This window comes from Xenopus laevis, chromosome 7L, assembly GCF_017654675.1.
Source record: "Xenopus laevis strain J_2021 chromosome 7L, Xenopus_laevis_v10.1, whole genome shotgun sequence".
Taxonomy (NCBI): domain Eukaryota; kingdom Metazoa; phylum Chordata; class Amphibia; order Anura; family Pipidae; genus Xenopus; species Xenopus laevis.
Genome location: NC_054383.1, coordinates 126898019 through 126915323, shown reverse-complemented (window position 1 = coordinate 126915323; position 17305 = coordinate 126898019). Strand labels below are relative to the sequence as shown.

General features: G+C 43.9%; 1 protein-coding gene across 5 annotated transcripts in view; it reads right to left on the bottom strand.

Annotated features, from left to right (window-relative positions):
- The window catches only part of phldb3.L (pleckstrin homology-like domain, family B, member 3 L homeolog), a 58742-nt gene that overhangs the window by 25075 nt on the left and 16362 nt on the right, over positions 1 to 17305 (bottom strand). For 4 of the 5 annotated variants that reach the window (XM_018226461.2, XM_018226462.2, XM_018226460.2 and 1 more), the window contains 2 exons: positions 9034 to 9287; positions 6426 to 6557 (listed from right to left, as the gene is read on the bottom strand). In XM_018226461.2, coding sequence (XP_018081950.1) covers positions 6426 to 6557; positions 9034 to 9267 — 366 coding nt within the window. In that variant the 5' untranslated portion in view covers positions 9268 to 9287. The remainder of the gene's footprint in view (positions 1 to 6425; positions 6558 to 9033; positions 9288 to 17305) is intronic. The other variant, XM_018226463.2, reaches the window with a different exon arrangement.

Sequence of the window (17305 nt, the reverse complement as noted above, 5' to 3'; positions counted from 1 at the left end):
GGTGGTAGGCAGATGAAAATTTAAGTATTATTCCCAAGTCTTTACATAGAGAACGCCAGAACTTGGCGGTAAACTGGGTGCCTCTGTCGGAGACGATCTCCACCGGGAAACCATGCAAGCGGAAGATGTACTTAATAAAGAGTTGGGATAATTCCACCGCAGAGGGTAACTTCTTCAAAGGGATGAAATGGGCCATTTTGCTGAAGCGGTCAATGACAACCCAGATCACAGTATTCCCACCGGAGGGAGGAAGTTCGACAATAAAGTCCATAGAGAGGTGCGTCCACGGACGAGAGGGAACCGGCAAAGGCTGTAACAACCCGCTGGGGCGGGAATGGCTAGGCTTAGAAGTGGCACAGACATTACAAGCAGCCACAAAGTCCTTTACATCCTTGCGGATATCAGGCCACCAGACTAGGCGCCTCAAGAGTTCAAGGGTCTTGGCCGGACCAGGATGTCCAGCTTGTCTGGAGCAGTGGGTTTGTTGCAGGATGGCCAGGCGAAGTTCTGGAGGGACGAAGGCCATGCCAATCGGAGTATCTTGAGGAGCCGAGGACTGCCCAGCCAGAATCTGGTCGGCAAATTGGGGATACAGAGAGGCAATGATCTTGACTGGTGGAATGATTGGTTCCTGCCTCTCAGGGTCACGGTCCACCGGAGTGAAGCTACGAGACAAGGCATCGGCTTTCAGATTCTTGGAACCTGGGCGATAAGTCAAAACAAAGTTAAAACGGGAAAAGAAAAGGGCCCACCTGGCTTGTCTGGGATTTAGCCTCTTGAGGGACTGTATAAACTCCAGATTCTTGTGATCTGTGAAAATCTGGACAGGAATTTCAGAGCCCTCCAGGAGGTGACGCCATTCTTCAAGGGCAAGCTTGACTGCTAAGAGTTCTCGATTTCCGACATCATAGTTCTGCTCTGCGGATGAGAACTTCTTGGAGAAAAACGCACAGGGGTGCAATTTTCCATCAGTGGAGTGTCTCTGAGACAGGATAGCTCCGGCTCCGACTTCAGAAGCATCAACTTCGATGCAGAAGGGTAGTGCAGGATTGGGATGTCGGAGAACAGGAGCGGACGTGAAGGCCTCTTTCAAGGACTGAAAGGCTTCTATGGCGGATTGAGGCCACAGGCTGGGTTTACCCCCTTTCCGAATGAGGGCCAGGATAGGTGCAATGCGGGAAGAGAACCCCCGGATGAACTGTCGATAATAATTAGCAAATCCGATGAACCTCTGGATTGCCTTGGTACTCAGTGGGAGAGGCCACTCCTGGATGGCCGACACTTTCACGGGGTCCATCTCAAATCCCTCTGGAGAGATAATGTATCCTAGGAAGGGGATCTTGGATACCTCGAAGACACACTTCTCCAACTTGGCGAAGAGAGAGTTCTTCCTCAGACGAGAGAGTACCTCCTTCACCTGGGAGCGATGACTTTCAAGGTCCTAGGAAAAGATCAGGATGTCGTCCAAGTATACGACTACGAACCTTCCTAGGAGATCTCGGAACACATCATTAACAAACTCCTGGAAGACGGCAGGGGCATTGCATAGGCCGAAGGGCATAACAAGATATTCATAGTGCCCATCCCGAGTGTTGAATGCCGTCTTCCATTCGTCACCCTCCCGGATGCGAATGAGGTTGTAGGCCCCCCGGAGATCCAACTTGGAGAAAATCTTTGCCCCTTTCAGCTGGTCAAAGAGCTCGGCAATCAGGGGCAGGGGGTACCTGTTCTTCACGGTGATCTTATTCAGACCCCGATAGTCTATACAAGGCCGAAGGCCTCCGTCCTTCTTCTCCACAAAGAAGAACCCAGCCCCTGCAGGAGAGGTAGAAGGGCGGATAAACCCCCGCTGGAGATTTTCTTGGATGTACTCCTTCATAGCGGTAGTCTCTGCAGGAGAGAGAGGGTAGGTGCGCCCTCTGGGGGGCATAGCTCCTGGCAGGAGTTCAACCGGACAATCGTAGGAGCGATGTGGGGGAAGGAACTCTGCCGACTTTTTACAAAAGACATCGGAAAATCCCTTGTAAGTGGAGGGCAAAGTTTTTAATTCCGCAGAGGAGACATTCACCTTCTCGAGGGGTTTTGGCGGAAGGCAATGTTGCAGGCAAAATAAACTCCAACGAGAGATCTGCCCAGTGGACCAGTCTATGGAGGGGTTATGCAGACGTAACCACGGAAGACCCAATATTACTGGAGTAGAGGGACAGGGAATGATGAAGAATGAAAGTTTTTCTTGATGCAGCGCCCCAACTTGTACAGAAAGTTCCGCCGTGAACTTTGTGACGAATTCAAACTCCAGGGGTTTGTCATCTATGGCGGTAATTCGCAGGGGTGAAGACAATGGAAGCAGGGGAATCTTCATGCGTTCGGCAAAAAAGGCATCCATGAAATTGCCATCCGCTCCGGAGTCGAGGAAGGCCCTTTCGAAGATAGATTTACTTGCCAGGTGAATCTGCAAAGGAAGGAGGAGTCTGCGTGAATTTTTTTGATACTTCTCCTGAGGCCCTCGAGTGATGCCCCCTACATGAGAAACCTGAGACATACCTCGGGGTACAAAACTCTTGGCTTTGGCAGGACAGGTGTTGGCAAAATGGGAATGCCCACCACAGTACAAACAGAGACCTGCCATACGTCTTCGGAGTCTTTCCTGCTCGGAGAGGCGAGCCTTTCCTACTTGCATAGGTTCCTCCAGAGGAGACGTGGACACATGAGTCACAGGGACAGCGGGTGCTTGCAGAATCGGCCTTTGAAAGCGAGGGGCCAACATGGGAGAAAATCGTCTGCTGCGCTCTCTCTCCACCTGGTGTTCTCTGAGACGGGTGTCAACCTTAATGGATAGAGCGATCAGCCCTTCCAGGGTGTCAGGAGTCTCTCTGGAGACGAGATCATCTTTGATGCGGATGGATAGGCCTTGGTAGTATACGGCCTTGTAAGCGTCATCACACCAGGAAGTCTCCGCCATCAGAGTTCGGAAGTCTATAGCGTACTCATTGACACTGCGGCTTCCCTGCCGGAGCTGCAAGAGACGGGCAGGGGCGTTCGTAACCCGACCTGGAGCATCAAAGACTATGCGAAAAGCTTGGAGAAAGTCTTTAACATCGTAAGTCACCGGGGAATTCTTCTCCCAAAGAGACGTTGCCCACTCCAGTGGCTTGCCCTCCAATCGAGACATCACATACCCCACCTTGGAACGCTCACTTGGAAACTGTGTGGGTTGGAACTCAAATTGAATTTGGCATTGTGTGGCAAATCCCCTGCAGGCTTGTGGGTCCCCACTGAAGCGAGGGGGAGGTGGAATGCGAGGCTCACCTGTCGGGTAGCTTGCGTTCGTAGGGGCTGCCGCCATGGGGGGATCTCCAGTAGGTGGAGCAGTGGAAGGCTCAGAAGGCACTTGAGCTAGCAGGATATCGAGTGCTTGCCCAATGCGAACCTGCTGGTTTTCGTAGTCCTCCATGCGGGATGCCAGTCCGCGGAGCGCTCGTCCGACATGAGGTGTGGCTTCCTCAGAAGGATCCATGGCCCGAAAATAATGTCAGGGAGCCGGGAGCCCCCTCTGGGGAGTAGTCCGGATCTAGGAGGAAGCCCCTCAGGAGGGATCAGGATCGTGGTATCCAGGGATAAAGCAGAAAGGGTAATCGAGTTCAGGCAACAGGTCACAAGGCAGGCAGAATAGAATCAAAGTCCAAAGTCCAGGCAGGGGGTCAGCAACAAGAGATCAAACAGGAATATCCTCAGGGATAACAGGAATAGGCAACAGGGAACCCAGGAATCAATACAGGAACAGATCCTATTTTCGGGCGCCATCTTGGCGTCTCAGGCGTCCTTTTATATTTGAATTTGGCGCCCTTGCGCCAGCGTCAGCGCGCCTGCGACCGTCGCGCCGCGCTGACGTCACGGCGCCGGCGTCGGAACCCACGTGGGTTGACTGGGCGCCGCCATCTTGGATTCTTCGCCGCCGGGAGCGGACGCGACTCCTCGCGCTCCCGGCGGTCTTGACACAAACAGATATCAGTGGTTTCAAAGCCTGTCCCTCTCTGCACTGGTGGTTCAGACTCTTGAAACAATATAGCAGAAGTCATTTCCCATCCGTCCTAGACAGGCCCGCTAATCAACTAGCTCCTCCAGCATTGATTCAGAACTCAGAACCAGCAGTGCAGAGAACAGAAAGGGACAGACAGACGCTGCTTCCTAAAGCAAATATATTTACAAATAACTTTAAAACCAATAGAAAGGTGTAATGAATGTATATTGAAAAGTTGCTCAGTTTTGTTAGGCTAAATTTTATTTTTAGGTTTATATCCCCCCCTTTAAAAGCGTACATAAGTAAAAACATAAGAGTGTAGCAGCCACAGGAGAAATGAATTCTGTAAATACAGAGTCTTCCTATAAAAGCGCTAAATACCGGTTTCAATGTCTGTCATCAACCCTGGGCCCACCCCTTCCCGACTGCAGTTTCATTCCTCCCCTCAGGGCGTGGGGTCTGGAAATACAGGTTTGTCGGGATGCAACGCGCTTTGTACGGGGAGGGGTTATAGAAAGGAACAGGTCAGTAATGAAACCAAAACACAGGAGAATGGTGAAGAGAAAGAGAGAGGGGAATGTTCAATGTGATTCTGTGATTATTAAAGGTAAACTAAACTCTAAAAATTAATATGGCTAAAAATGCCTTATCTTATATACTGAGCTTATTGCACGAGGGTAAAGTTCCAGCTTGTCAATAGCAGCAATGATCCAGGACTTCAAACTTGTCACAGGGGGTCACCATCTTGGAAAGTGTCTGTGACACTCACATGCTCAGTGGGCTCTGATTGGCTGTTGAGAAGCTAAGCTTAGGGCTCGTCACTAATTATCCAGCAGAAAATTAGTTTCCCCTGTAATATAAGCTGATGCTACAGGGCTGATTATTAAATTCTGATGCTAATTGCACTGGTTTCTGTGCTGCCATGTAGTAATTATCTGTATTAATTACTAATCAGCCTTATATTGTGACATTTCTATTCCATGTGTACTGTATATTGTGAGTGGGTCCCTAAGCTCAGTAAGTGACAGCAGCACAGAGCATGTGCAGTGAATCAGCAGAAAAGAAGATGGGGAGCTACTGGGGCATCTTTGGAGACACAGATCTTTACTGCTAAAGGGCTGTGGTTGCCTTGGGCTGGTACAGAAGCACAAAACCTAATGTACAACATTTCTAGCTACTTCTTTAGTTAGGCTTTAGTTCTCCTTTAATAGGGAGAATTCACTTGATGTTTACACTAGCATCACTACAATGTGATGGGCATGAAGCTTATGGGGTTACACCAAACATAGGTATTTAGTGACCTATGAAATATTGTTGAACTAAATCGGCTATCAGTGGGATCCTGGGAGCTGTTAGTAAACAACATCAGAAGGGTGGCAAGGTGCCCACTATTGGATTAGGCAACTGCAGGGCACACCTTTCAGTGGTCACCATTTAGTTCAGTTCCAAATAGCGGGCCCCAAAAGGTGACACAGCTAACCAGGAAATTGGGTGGGGGTTCAAGGGAATCAAGGGCATGTCCGAGCGTAACAGGGCATTGTTGGGGTGGATAGAGAGCATGGCATAAGCTGTACTGGTAGTAAATAAATTGGTTGGTTACTAGAGACTTACAAAAGACTTATTAAAGGCAGGTATATGACACACAGGCAGGAAAATAACTTTGCAGGCCCTGGCAACCCTGCAAATATTATATTTTTCCCCAACCCTCATCCAATTACAGACCTGCAACCAGGGGTGCTCCGCCAACGAGTCGAGGTGAGAAATTCGCTTCAGGTGGCAATGCCCCGCAAGGTACCAGGGGCGGCAAAAATGCCGCTCCTGTTACTTTAAGAACCGAATTTACGGTTTTCAAACGGGAAATTCGGCTCTTCCAGTGCAGAGAGCGCAATTATGCTCTCTGAACTAGCGTCCTGGCCCTCTCTGCTGCCCTTGTGGACCCCCCCCCCCGACCAAAAAGGTGAGCGCCCTGGGGAGGGAGGCGGCTGCAACACCAAGCTTGCCTCACCCCCTGTTCTCACTTGTAGTGCCAAGTAGTTATTGCTGATAAATGCATACCCAGGTAATATCCAGACATTACTATTGGCTGCTGGTGTAGAAAAGCCATTTGTATTTTTACCAAGGGCAGTTCATACCCATTGAGCCCATGATGTTACAATCTGATCAGATCCCTGATATTGGTCCAATGGATGTTATTTTAGCCTCATAGTTGGGTCGGTAAGCTACGCACTAGATCAGGAGTGGGCAACAAGATTTCAGGAAACTAAAACTGAATATTTTGTTGTTGAAAATAATGTGATTGTGATGGCCAAGCATCACTTACACCTCAGCATGTTCTGGTGAGATAAGATATTGGGACTGCTGAAACAAAGAGACTCATGGGGTGCAGAATGGTCCTATATGTTACCTCTATGTTCAGCTCCCTTCTCTGCAGCTGCAACTCCCGCAGGTTCTGTTCCAGCTTTGAAATATGGTTCATGACCTTCAGCTGCTCAGTCTCCAGGCACCTCTGAACTGCATTCCCAATGGTCTTCCCCTGCTGGGGAAAAAAGCAAGAAATCAAAGACATATAAAACCATTGTATAAGCTTTCCATGAAAGCATTCTATGTCTCAGACTACACCCACCCTCTCTCAGAATGACTGCAGTGTTGGAGAATTTATAAGATTGGTCATATCAGCAGAGCTGTGTTAGGAGGTCCAGGCTTTTAAGGATACCCTGGGTCCAGACCATAGTGGTTTCCCAGAGAGCAACTATTGGGATACCTCAGTAACTCACCATATATATTTACCACTTAATCGGGAAGACAGCATCAGTGCCTATAGTAACAGTGGGATAATAGTCTCTGGGAAGGGAGTGTGACTGTGGGATAGCAGGTATAGTAGGGAGAGATGGTGCCTATAGTAACAGTGGATAATAGTCTCTGGGAAGGGAGTGTGACTGTGGGATAGCAGGTATAGTAGGGAGAGATGGTGCCTATAGTAACAGTGGGATAATAGTCTCTGGGAAGGGAGTGTGACTGTGGGATAGCAGGTATAGTAGGGAGAGATGGTGTCTATAGTAACAGTGGGATAATAGTCTCTGGGAAGGGAGTGTGACTGTGGGATAGCAGGTATAGTAGGGAGAGATGGTGTCTATAGTAACAGTGGATAATAGTCTCTGGGAAGGGAGTGTGACTGTGGGATAGCAGGTATAGTAGGGAGAGATGGTGTCTATAGTAACAGTGGGATAATAGTCTCTGGGAAGGGAGTGTGACTGTGGGATAGCAGGTATAGTAGGGAGAGATGGTGTCTATAGTAACAGTGGGATAATAGTCTCTGGGAAGGGAGTGTGACTGTGGGATAGCAGGTATAGTAGGGAGAGATGGTGTCTATAGTAACAGTGGATAATAGTCTCTGGGAAGGGAGTGTGACTGTGGGATAGCAGGTATAGTAGGGAGAGATGGTGCCGATAGTAACAGTGGGATAATAGTCTCTTGGAAGGGAGTGTGACTGTGGGATAGCAGGTATAGTAGGGAGAGATGGTGTCTATAGTAACAGTGGGATAATAGTCTCTGGGAAGGGAGTGTGACTGTGGGATAGCAGGTATAGTAGGGAGAGATGGTGTCTATAGTAACAGTGGGATAATAGTCTCTGGGAAGGGAGTGTGACTGTGGGATAGCAGGTATAGTAGGGAGAGATGGTGTCTATAGTAACAGGGGATAATAGTCTCTGGGAAGGGAGTGTGACTGTGGGATAGCAGGTATAGTAGGGAGAGATGGTGCCTATAGTAACAGTGGATAATAGTCTCTGGGAAGGGAGTGTGACTGTGGGATAGCAGGTATAGTAGGGAGAGATGGTGTCTATAGTAACAGTGGATAATAGTCTCTGGAAAGAGAGTGTGACTGTGGGATAGCAGGTATAAAAGCCATATTGTTTGCGGTATTTTTTTTTTTTTTTTTAAAGAAAAGAACAAAGTTCTGTTTCCACTGCAGAATCAGGAAGTTCAATGTATATCTTTGAAACACATGAACAAAGGGGAAGAAGAAGTAAAACCTTGACTTACTATTTGTATTTTTATAATTTGTTTTTCATGTAAAAGCAGCCCCAAGGCTTATATTTATTTGTGAAAATGCTGACTATAAAAATGTCTGGACATTAATTGGTTACTGGTGTCCCTCCCTTTGGGTTTCATTCCGAGGTATCAGGGTGACATCAGCCAGGGCACAGGGAGAAGTCAGAAGAGATATGATGAAGTGTTTACTTTAAATATACATATTGTGCAAGCCGTGCACAGTCCTGTTTTAGTTACTGTCATGTCAATTCTATGATTCCTGGATATTCTATTAAGAAAGCTATACAAGGCTATGGAAGCTCTGGGTTTTCAAGGGGACATTATTTTATATTTTTCTAGGGGCAGCTCTAGATTCAGGCCTAGCCCAAGAATTTTTCATATTGAGTTAACTATTACAAACACGTAAATGAAACAGGTATATATGAAATACTTAATCACAATTAGGGAATATAGTTAGCTTCTCTGTAAAACATGTTACTATAATACAACATAATCGAAATAGTTTCCCCCAGAAGCCCTCTGGCTCCAGATTATTGCTCCGTCCCTCATTATCACCCTGTCACTTGTAGAGTTTAAAGACGTCAGCAGAAAGTGTGAGGCTCAGATAAACTTTACGGTTGGTCTTGCTCTATCCAAGGCCTGTCCTACCATAAGCACCTTATACAGGCACGGTGACACCATTTATCTCAAAGTGCTGTTCAACAGCTTCTCATATCTGGGAGCCCAGTGGTCTCACATGATGGACATTTTTAACTCTGAACTCTGTCTCCATTTGTAGAACGTTCCATCGTTCCACTTTCTAAATAAGATAAATGCAGAATGTCCAGCTTTTTGCAGGAGTGGCCTTGGAGCCTCAGCTAAAATGCAAATGTTTCAGGATTAGAGAGGGCATTTTCTTTGGATAGGTTCCAAGGTCAAAGGACCTCCTTGGGGGAAAAAGGTTCCTCCTGTGATGATACTCACCTGGGCTGGTGCACTCTCTGTGCTGCTGGACTCCTCCTCATCGGTACTGTCAGTCACACGTCCACCCTCGGAGGATACAGAATCTCGTTCCACTTCCTCTGCCGGGAGCTCACACCGACAATCCTCCTCACTCTTTCGCTCAGGGGACATAGGTTTTGTTTTCTGGTTGACTGGATCCCTGGGGACTGGAAGCTCTGATTGGCCCAGGAGGAATCCTGGGTTTCCTACAACCATGAGTTACTGCAGTAGGCCCTCTGCGTGGAGAGTGAAGGAGAGTTAGGAATTGAACAATATAATTCATTCTTACATTTAATATCTACAGCTTTGGGATGTGGTACAGTAGCTATTTAGATGGCCAATCAAACCAATGGAAGACAAGCTGAAGCTCCTCAATTAACACTTCTCCTCCTCCCTGACTATCCCCAGTAGATGAAGGCCACTCACCATGCTTTTCTTGACATTCTTTTTCAGATATGGCCACAAAAGTCACCTTCTTCTCTTACTCACTTTTCCTGATTTTGGCCGAATAAAGTAATTCCTATCTTTATATGGTCATGTAATGTTAATAGTTACTTCTCGTTCCTACTTACAACTCTTCTTGCCTAACCCTTGCAGACCAAAGGTAGTTTTCTCCCTTACCTAGATAACTTACTCTTCTCTTACTGACTCTCCCCTGCTTGTATGAGCATGTCAGGTGATTTCCTTTCTTACCCACTTACCCTTCTCCCCACACGTACGGGAACACAAAATAATTTATCAAATGAGCCTCACTGAGGAATTTTGCTTCATTTATCCCAACTCATGCAACTTGCAAAATATGAGAAGACCAAGAAAAAAATTAAAAGTAAAACAAACTAAACCTTCTAAGAAAAGACAAGAGCTTCAAAAAAAGTACTCTCGCTGATCTGGAGATTTGTTTTCCCAGCAGATTTGTATCAGGGGATTTCCTTTCAGTTCCAAGAGGACATTCTCAATGATCTGTGAATATGCTGATCCAGCAACAAGTTATGGGAATACCCACAGTCACTGTTCCATTAACATCTATAAAACTTCATCTACTGTGTGGCAAAATTCATCATTACAAAGAAATTCCGGAACAACGTTTACAGCTACTATTCTAGGGACTTCCCACGGTTCCAGGAGCTTTCTCTTCCTCTCTCACATGTCTGACATAGCAAGTTCTCTTTTTGGCCAAAAGGGAAAATAATGGCAATATTGTGAGTTGCTTCATTATAAATTAAATGTCACAAGTGGCATTAAAGATCCCAGGATCTGCTATTACCCTAGACCAGTGGTCCCCGACCAGTGGTCCCCAACCAGTGGCTCGTGAGCAACATGTTGCTCACCAACCCTTGGATGTTGCTTTTAGTTGCCTCAAAGCAGGTGCTTATTTTGGAATTCTTGGCTTGGAGGCAAGTTTTCATTTGTACTGCCAATCAGAGTCTCCTTGAGACTAGCAGGCCACAAAGGGGCTATCAAATAACCAATAACAGTCTTTATTTGAATATTTCCATGTTTTGTCCCCAACTATTTGTACAATTGAATGTGGTAGAAAAGTTTGGGGACCCCTGCCCTAGATTCTAGAAACAATAAGCAGGATTGAACTTGGGCATTTAATTCTCAGTTAAGGAAGTAATTTATAAAAAGTTGAGTTGGTCAGTTTCCCTCAGTGCTCCTGGAGAGCTATGGGGAGATATCTAGCCCTTAGACAAAATAATTTGATAATAAATGTAAAAGTCCTGCATATGGTAAAATATGTAATTTGTAATTCTTGGTGCTGTATTATGATCACATGCCGACATTGGATCAGCCATATATCTACTGGAAACACTGAGAATATCCCATTGGGAGGTCCTCATCTAGAGTAGACATCTGCATTGTGATCAGTTCAGCCCGCCTAGACCTGCCACCTAGAGAAGCTCCCTGAATTCTTTGCAATTTTGACTTTCATGGTGTCTGAATCTACTGCAGGTGAGTGTAGCTCAGTAACCCTGACTATTCCACCCAATGTAAGGCATGGCTCTGGGGCTCTATGCTACTATATGCACCATGGAGTTTTTGGGATGCCAATATGATTACACTTTTCTCTTCCTACTATTCTGGCCTTTGTGTTCAACAATCCAAAGTAAAGACAAAAAAAAAAACAACATTTGTCCATCTATGACTCCATTGTTTTTTATTCTTTTCAAAAAACAGATAAGCAAGTTTCATGGTTTGTGTCCCCGAAGATCGGCCTCGGTCTGGAAATATTTAGATCTGTGTATCTAGCAATGTATAAGTGCATTCTGCCATACAACACAAACTCACGTTCCAGCATTTAACTTTTAGGAATGTGTGTTATCATACAAAATATACAGTATCAGCGGAAGAGCAAACAGTTGCCTAATAATAGCCATAAAGACTACATTAAGCACTTCTCTTTGCTTTCTCACACCAGCCCCATTGTAATATTCAGCTCAACCTCATCCTTGTAAATGTACAATTTCACCTTGCACGGCACACCTTTCCATTGTCAGGCTGAACTAGTAAGAGTATTTTGTATGCTGATCCTACAGTATTGGAATATGCAGATATTTTTATACCTGCTTAATCCTCACTTTTATTCTTAGACACCTGACAAGTCAAAAATCAACAACTTTTAAAGTTGTAGTTAAGTTTTTAAGTTAGTTAGGAACGGTCCTTAATCAAAGGGATAAAATGTTTTTCTAAAGGTTTTCAAAACGCTTCATTGAAATCCATTTTTTAAAAGAGCAAACAGATTTTATTATATTCAATAAAAAAAATCTGACATAGGGCTAGACATGTTGTCAGTTTCCCAGGAGCCCCAAGTCATGGGACTTGTGCTCTGATAAACTTCAGTCACTCTTTACTGCTGTACTGCAAATTGGATTGATATCACCCCCTCCCTTCCCCCAGCAGCCTAACAACAGAACAATGGGAAGGTCACCAGATAGCTCCCTAAAGGTGGCCATACACTGAGAGATCTGCTCATTTGGTGATGATGAAATGATGATGATGTCACCAAACGAGCAGATCTCTCCCTGATATGCCCATCTTGAGGTGGGCGAGATTGTGCTGATCCGATCATGGACCCTAGGGCCCAACAATTGGATCATAATGAAGGGTAATGGGCGGTCGGATCCCGGGACCACATCAACGAACAGATGCGGCCACGATCCAACGGGATTTTAAGTCCTTTCTAATCGACATCTGCCCGACTTTCGGCCAGACATCGACCAGGGAAGCCCGTCGGAGGGCCCCATACATGGGCCAATAAGCTGCCGAATCCGTCTGTCGGCAGCTTTTATAGGCCCATGTATGGCCACCTTAACACAAGATAACAGCTTCCTGGTAGATCTCCCACTGAGACTCCTTCAGTTACATTTAGTAAGAGAAACAACCGCCTGCCAGAAAGCAGTTCCATAGTGCAGCACTGGCTCTTTCTGAAAGCACATGACCAGGCAAAATGACCTGAGATGGCGCCTACATACCATTATTACAACTAAAAAGAAAATACTATTTTGAGCATGATTAATTTATAAGCATCTGGGATACACTATACAATAGAGCAAATAAATGTGCTCCGCCTGATTGTAATTTTAATACACACTTTTCACCCTGGTTCATTTTTTATTTTTAATATATACCAATAAAGGTTAAATTTTATCTTTTTGCTCTTGGGAGTTATGGAATATTAAATGGGATGGTGCAATATTTTAGGTCATTCTTTCCTCTCAATAAAACATTTGCTATATTTCACTTGACCCTGCACACCATTTTTGGTTTTTTGGTTGGTGGGAGGTGCTGCAGACCCCATTACACTTGTATTACCTAAAAAGAAAATACACCTGATAAGTTAAAGGAGAAGGAAAGCTACGGATGCATTTTATTGCCAATAGATTAGCTGCAATAGTGCAATCTAGAATGCTATATTTATTCTGTAGAATGTTTTACCATACCTGAGTAAAAAGCTCTAGAAACTCTCTGTTTGTTTAGGATAGGAGCTGCAGTATTAACATGGTGTGACATCACTTCCTGCCTGAGTCTCTCCCTGCTCTGGGCTCAGATTACAGTAGAGAAGGGGGGGGGGGAAGAGGAGCAAACTGAGCATGCTCTTGCCCAGGGCAATGAGGTTTAAGCTGAAAGCAGGAAGTCTGATACAGAAGCCCATGTGTACACAATAGAAGGAAAGAAATGCAGTGTTTCTTTTGACAGGGGACTCAGAGCAGCACTACTTTGGGGGTTTACTGGTATATTTAGATGGACCTTTCTGATAAGGCTTACTTAGTTTTAACCTTTCCTTCTCCTTTAAGAATGAAATTTTACATGGTAGAGTGAATTATTTGCAGTATAAACAGTGTCATTTAGAATAAAAAGTACACCATAAAAATCATGATAGAATCCCTTTAAGGAACATTGTCACTTTTGTTTTTCTTGTTGGTTTTTCTTTGCACCGTTTAGAGTTATATGTGAATATTTATAAATATGAATAAATTCTGCCTTCTGCCACTAGGTGGAGCATGCTGTGAAAACTGAAATCCTTGGGCAACGGCATTGCTGCAAAAGCTCCAGATATCATTGAAGGCAGCCATATTGGGATTACTTAAACTTCTCCATAGATTATTAGGCAGGTGGCTGCAAATTTTGCTTATGTTTAATGTTTTATGGAGAAAACCAGACCCTAATATAATTTATAAATTATTGATATGTTTATATATCAACGTGCATCAATCTGCCATAGTGTCAGATAACACAGCCTGGCATCAATGGTTGCTCTAACAAGAACCACTGACTCTAAATAGGACTGTTAATGTCTAAATTTGATTCATGGCTCTTTCCCTTTGAACTTTCAAAGATAAAAGTTCTGGTTTCATCCCAACCAAAAGAAGACATTGTGACATGAGCAACAATGGAGGATCAAGCTGCTCCATTAAATATTCAGATCCAAAATCTCCCTTGGGCTCCTCTTTTTGTTTATAGAGACACAACAGCTGCAAAATAGGAAAGTCACTGGCACCTGTAATGTTGGACTCTTATTAACACTTAAAGAAACAGTAATAATATACGGTTGCCATGCACTGGTAAAAGTTACGTTAATTTAAGTTATGTGACTACTAAAGTTGATATAATCAAGCTGTTGTGTAGCCATTCAAGCTCAAAAAGGAGAAAAGTCACAGGTTACTTAGCAGATAGCATATAAACTCTGTCCAATACAATGGTATTCTGCAGAGTGCATCTGTTATCTGCTAAGTAACCTGTGCCTTGAACGGCTGTCCACATGGCTACACAGCAGCTTGTTTATATAAACTATAGTAGTACTTATCTGTTATCTACTGTGTATCCTGTGCTTGAATGGCTGCCCCCATGGCTACACAGCAGCTTGTTTATATAAACTATAGTAGTACTTATCTGTTATCTACTGTGTATCCTGTGCTTGAATGGCTGCCCCCATGGCTACACAGCAGCTTGTTTATATAAACTATAGTAGTACTTATCTGTTATCTACTGTGTATCCTGTGCTTGAATGGCTGCCCCCATGGCTACACAGCAGCTTGTTTATATAAACTATAGTAGTACTTATCTGTTATCTACTGTATATCCTGTGCTTGAATGGCTGCCCCCATGACTACACAGCAGCTTGTTTATATAAACTATAGTAGCACTTATCTGTTATCTACTGTGTATCCTGTGCTTGAATGGCTGCCCCCATGACTACACAGCAGCTTGTTTATATAAACTATAGAAGTGTTTCTAAAGCAAACACAACAGTTGTACCAGCTCCTTCACATGCTTCATATAGAAGTAGAGGGCAAAGGGTAAAAAGCAATTAGTTGATGCTCAGTGTTGGAACTTGTAGTTGAACAACACATGTAACACCACAGGGTGCACAATCCTTTCATGTGGCCTGTCAAGTATGCATCAAGTCTAGTAACCCATAGCAACCAATCAGCAAGTATCTTTTACTGGACATTTTAAATGGATGCACTCTAATACCTAGTGTCAACTGTGTCACCCTATAAGGCCCAAGATTTGGCCAGGGTCACCCCTAGATTATTTCAAGGTTGAGAGTTGACCTGGGGCATGTGACACTGGAAAAAAACTGGTGGGCACTGCTGAGCTAGGTCTGCTCAACATGGCACTGTAGATTCATGGTGGTGGCATGGGGTCCCTTGAGGTTTTAGCCCCAGTGGGCCATGGTGGACACCCCAGTCCAATGCTGTCAATGTTGGAAATATTGCTGAATCTGGCACAGTTTCAAGAATAACTAAGACACCAAAGAAGCGTTTACCCAAAATCTTGTTCTCATTGGACATCGAAAGGTTCATGTAGTCCACCCCCTGATCCTAACTAACAGTGACCTCAATCTGACGACGAATCAGGCTGCCTCCCAGAGTCCACCAATATATGGTAATAATGGATATCCCAAATAGCCACAGATATGGCCAATAACGGGCTTATTTGATTCTAATTGGTTTGTCATATTGTTTTTAGATTTCCTCATTCTGTCTTCATTCAGGAGTTGGGTGTCAGATGAATGATCCAATCTATCTTATAGGGGGGCTCATTTTGCCTAGAAGGTGTATTAGAGCTCACTCTATTAAACTCACCAGACATTTTGTCTCTCTACATGCAGGATTTGTGCAAAAGGCAGTTATTTTGTTCGATTTTGTTTGTACTGGAATCAGTTATTTGAGTGAGCTCTAATACATCTGCTAGGAAAGGAGCCCCCCTATAAGATATATTGGATCTAACTGTCAATGAATATCTGACACCCAACTGCTGCATGAAGAGAGAATGAAGAGAAACAGATGCTGAGAGAGGGATAGTGAATATATATACGTATATATTTATATATATATATATATATATATATATATATATATATATATATATATATATATATATATATATATATATATACTTGATTATTTCAGAAACTATGCAGAATATTTGATTGATTGTATTTAAAAGGTTTATTATTTCAGTACGAGGAAGCTTATGTTATTTTTTTTATTTTCATGATAGTTCCCCTATAAACAATTCTAGACTCCATTTATCTTACATCTCACCACATCTGTATACATATCACACAAATCGGGAAGAAATGCACGAACAAGATCCTCTGTAATAAAGGGAATTTATTGACCCCCCCATCCTTGTAAAATTTTGAATATGTGATAATATTACTGCAAAAATGAATATATATGGGTGTAAAAAATAAAAACAATTTAAAAAATAGATATTAGAATTAGAATGGTGCAATCAGCTAGCAGGATGTTGGCCTGCCCTTTGCAATCATAAGGCAAACTGAAATTATCATAATTTAGAGTAAAATGACCAATAGTGGAGCAAAGAAGCTCAACACCCCCGGTAGTGCTCAAAAGACTGATTACAGGGAAAGGAAGGCAGAAAAGTAAACAGTTTAACCAAGAGAAATCTCAAGTGTATTGAGTCATGCGTTTGTTTGCCATTCATTTTACAAGGATGTTTATACCTTGAACTTCATGATGACAATGCTGTTTGTTTCTTTGGTTTAGTCTGTGGTTTGCACTAGCATTATGTTTGATTGCAAAGAACTGGGGACCATATGGGGCTTTGAGAATGTTTCCATATTGAAAGGTTTCTGTACTTTAAATATTGTGGGCCATGAAAGTGCTGCCCACGGACTACTAGCTGGCCATTACCATAGTGTCCGAAAACAATCTGCATTTTATATTGTTTGTGTTTTTTCAATTTTTTTGTTCTTCTATTTACTAGTTTGGTATGAGTGGAATTCTAGTGACAGGGTCACTGACCCTAGCAACCATAGTGTTCAGAACAGAAGCTTTTTTTATGCAAAAATCTAAAAATTTAGCTCACAGTGCATTCTGTTTATTTTGGGGGGTCAGTGACCCTAGTAGCCTTAAAGTGACAGGTTAGAGGAAGAGGTCAGAATAGCAAGAGAATCACCACTATGTAAGAAGCTAAATAGGCATTTGTTGCCCTATTGTTTGTTCTCTACTTCTTATATCCCTAGAGACACACACACTCAGATTCGGGGAGATATAGTCGCAAGGTGATAAATTGCCTCTTCTTCGGGGCGACTAATCTCCCCAAACTGCCTCCAACCAGCTCCTAACTTTGGGCGACTTCGGAAAATGAATCGATTTAGATTCTAGCCGGCAGGATGGCACTCAGAGAGCTTTGCTTTCCGAAGTTGCCAGAAGTCTCTTCGTGAGACAACTTTGGATGACTTCGGAAAACGATGCGCACCGATTGCAATCCCGCCAGC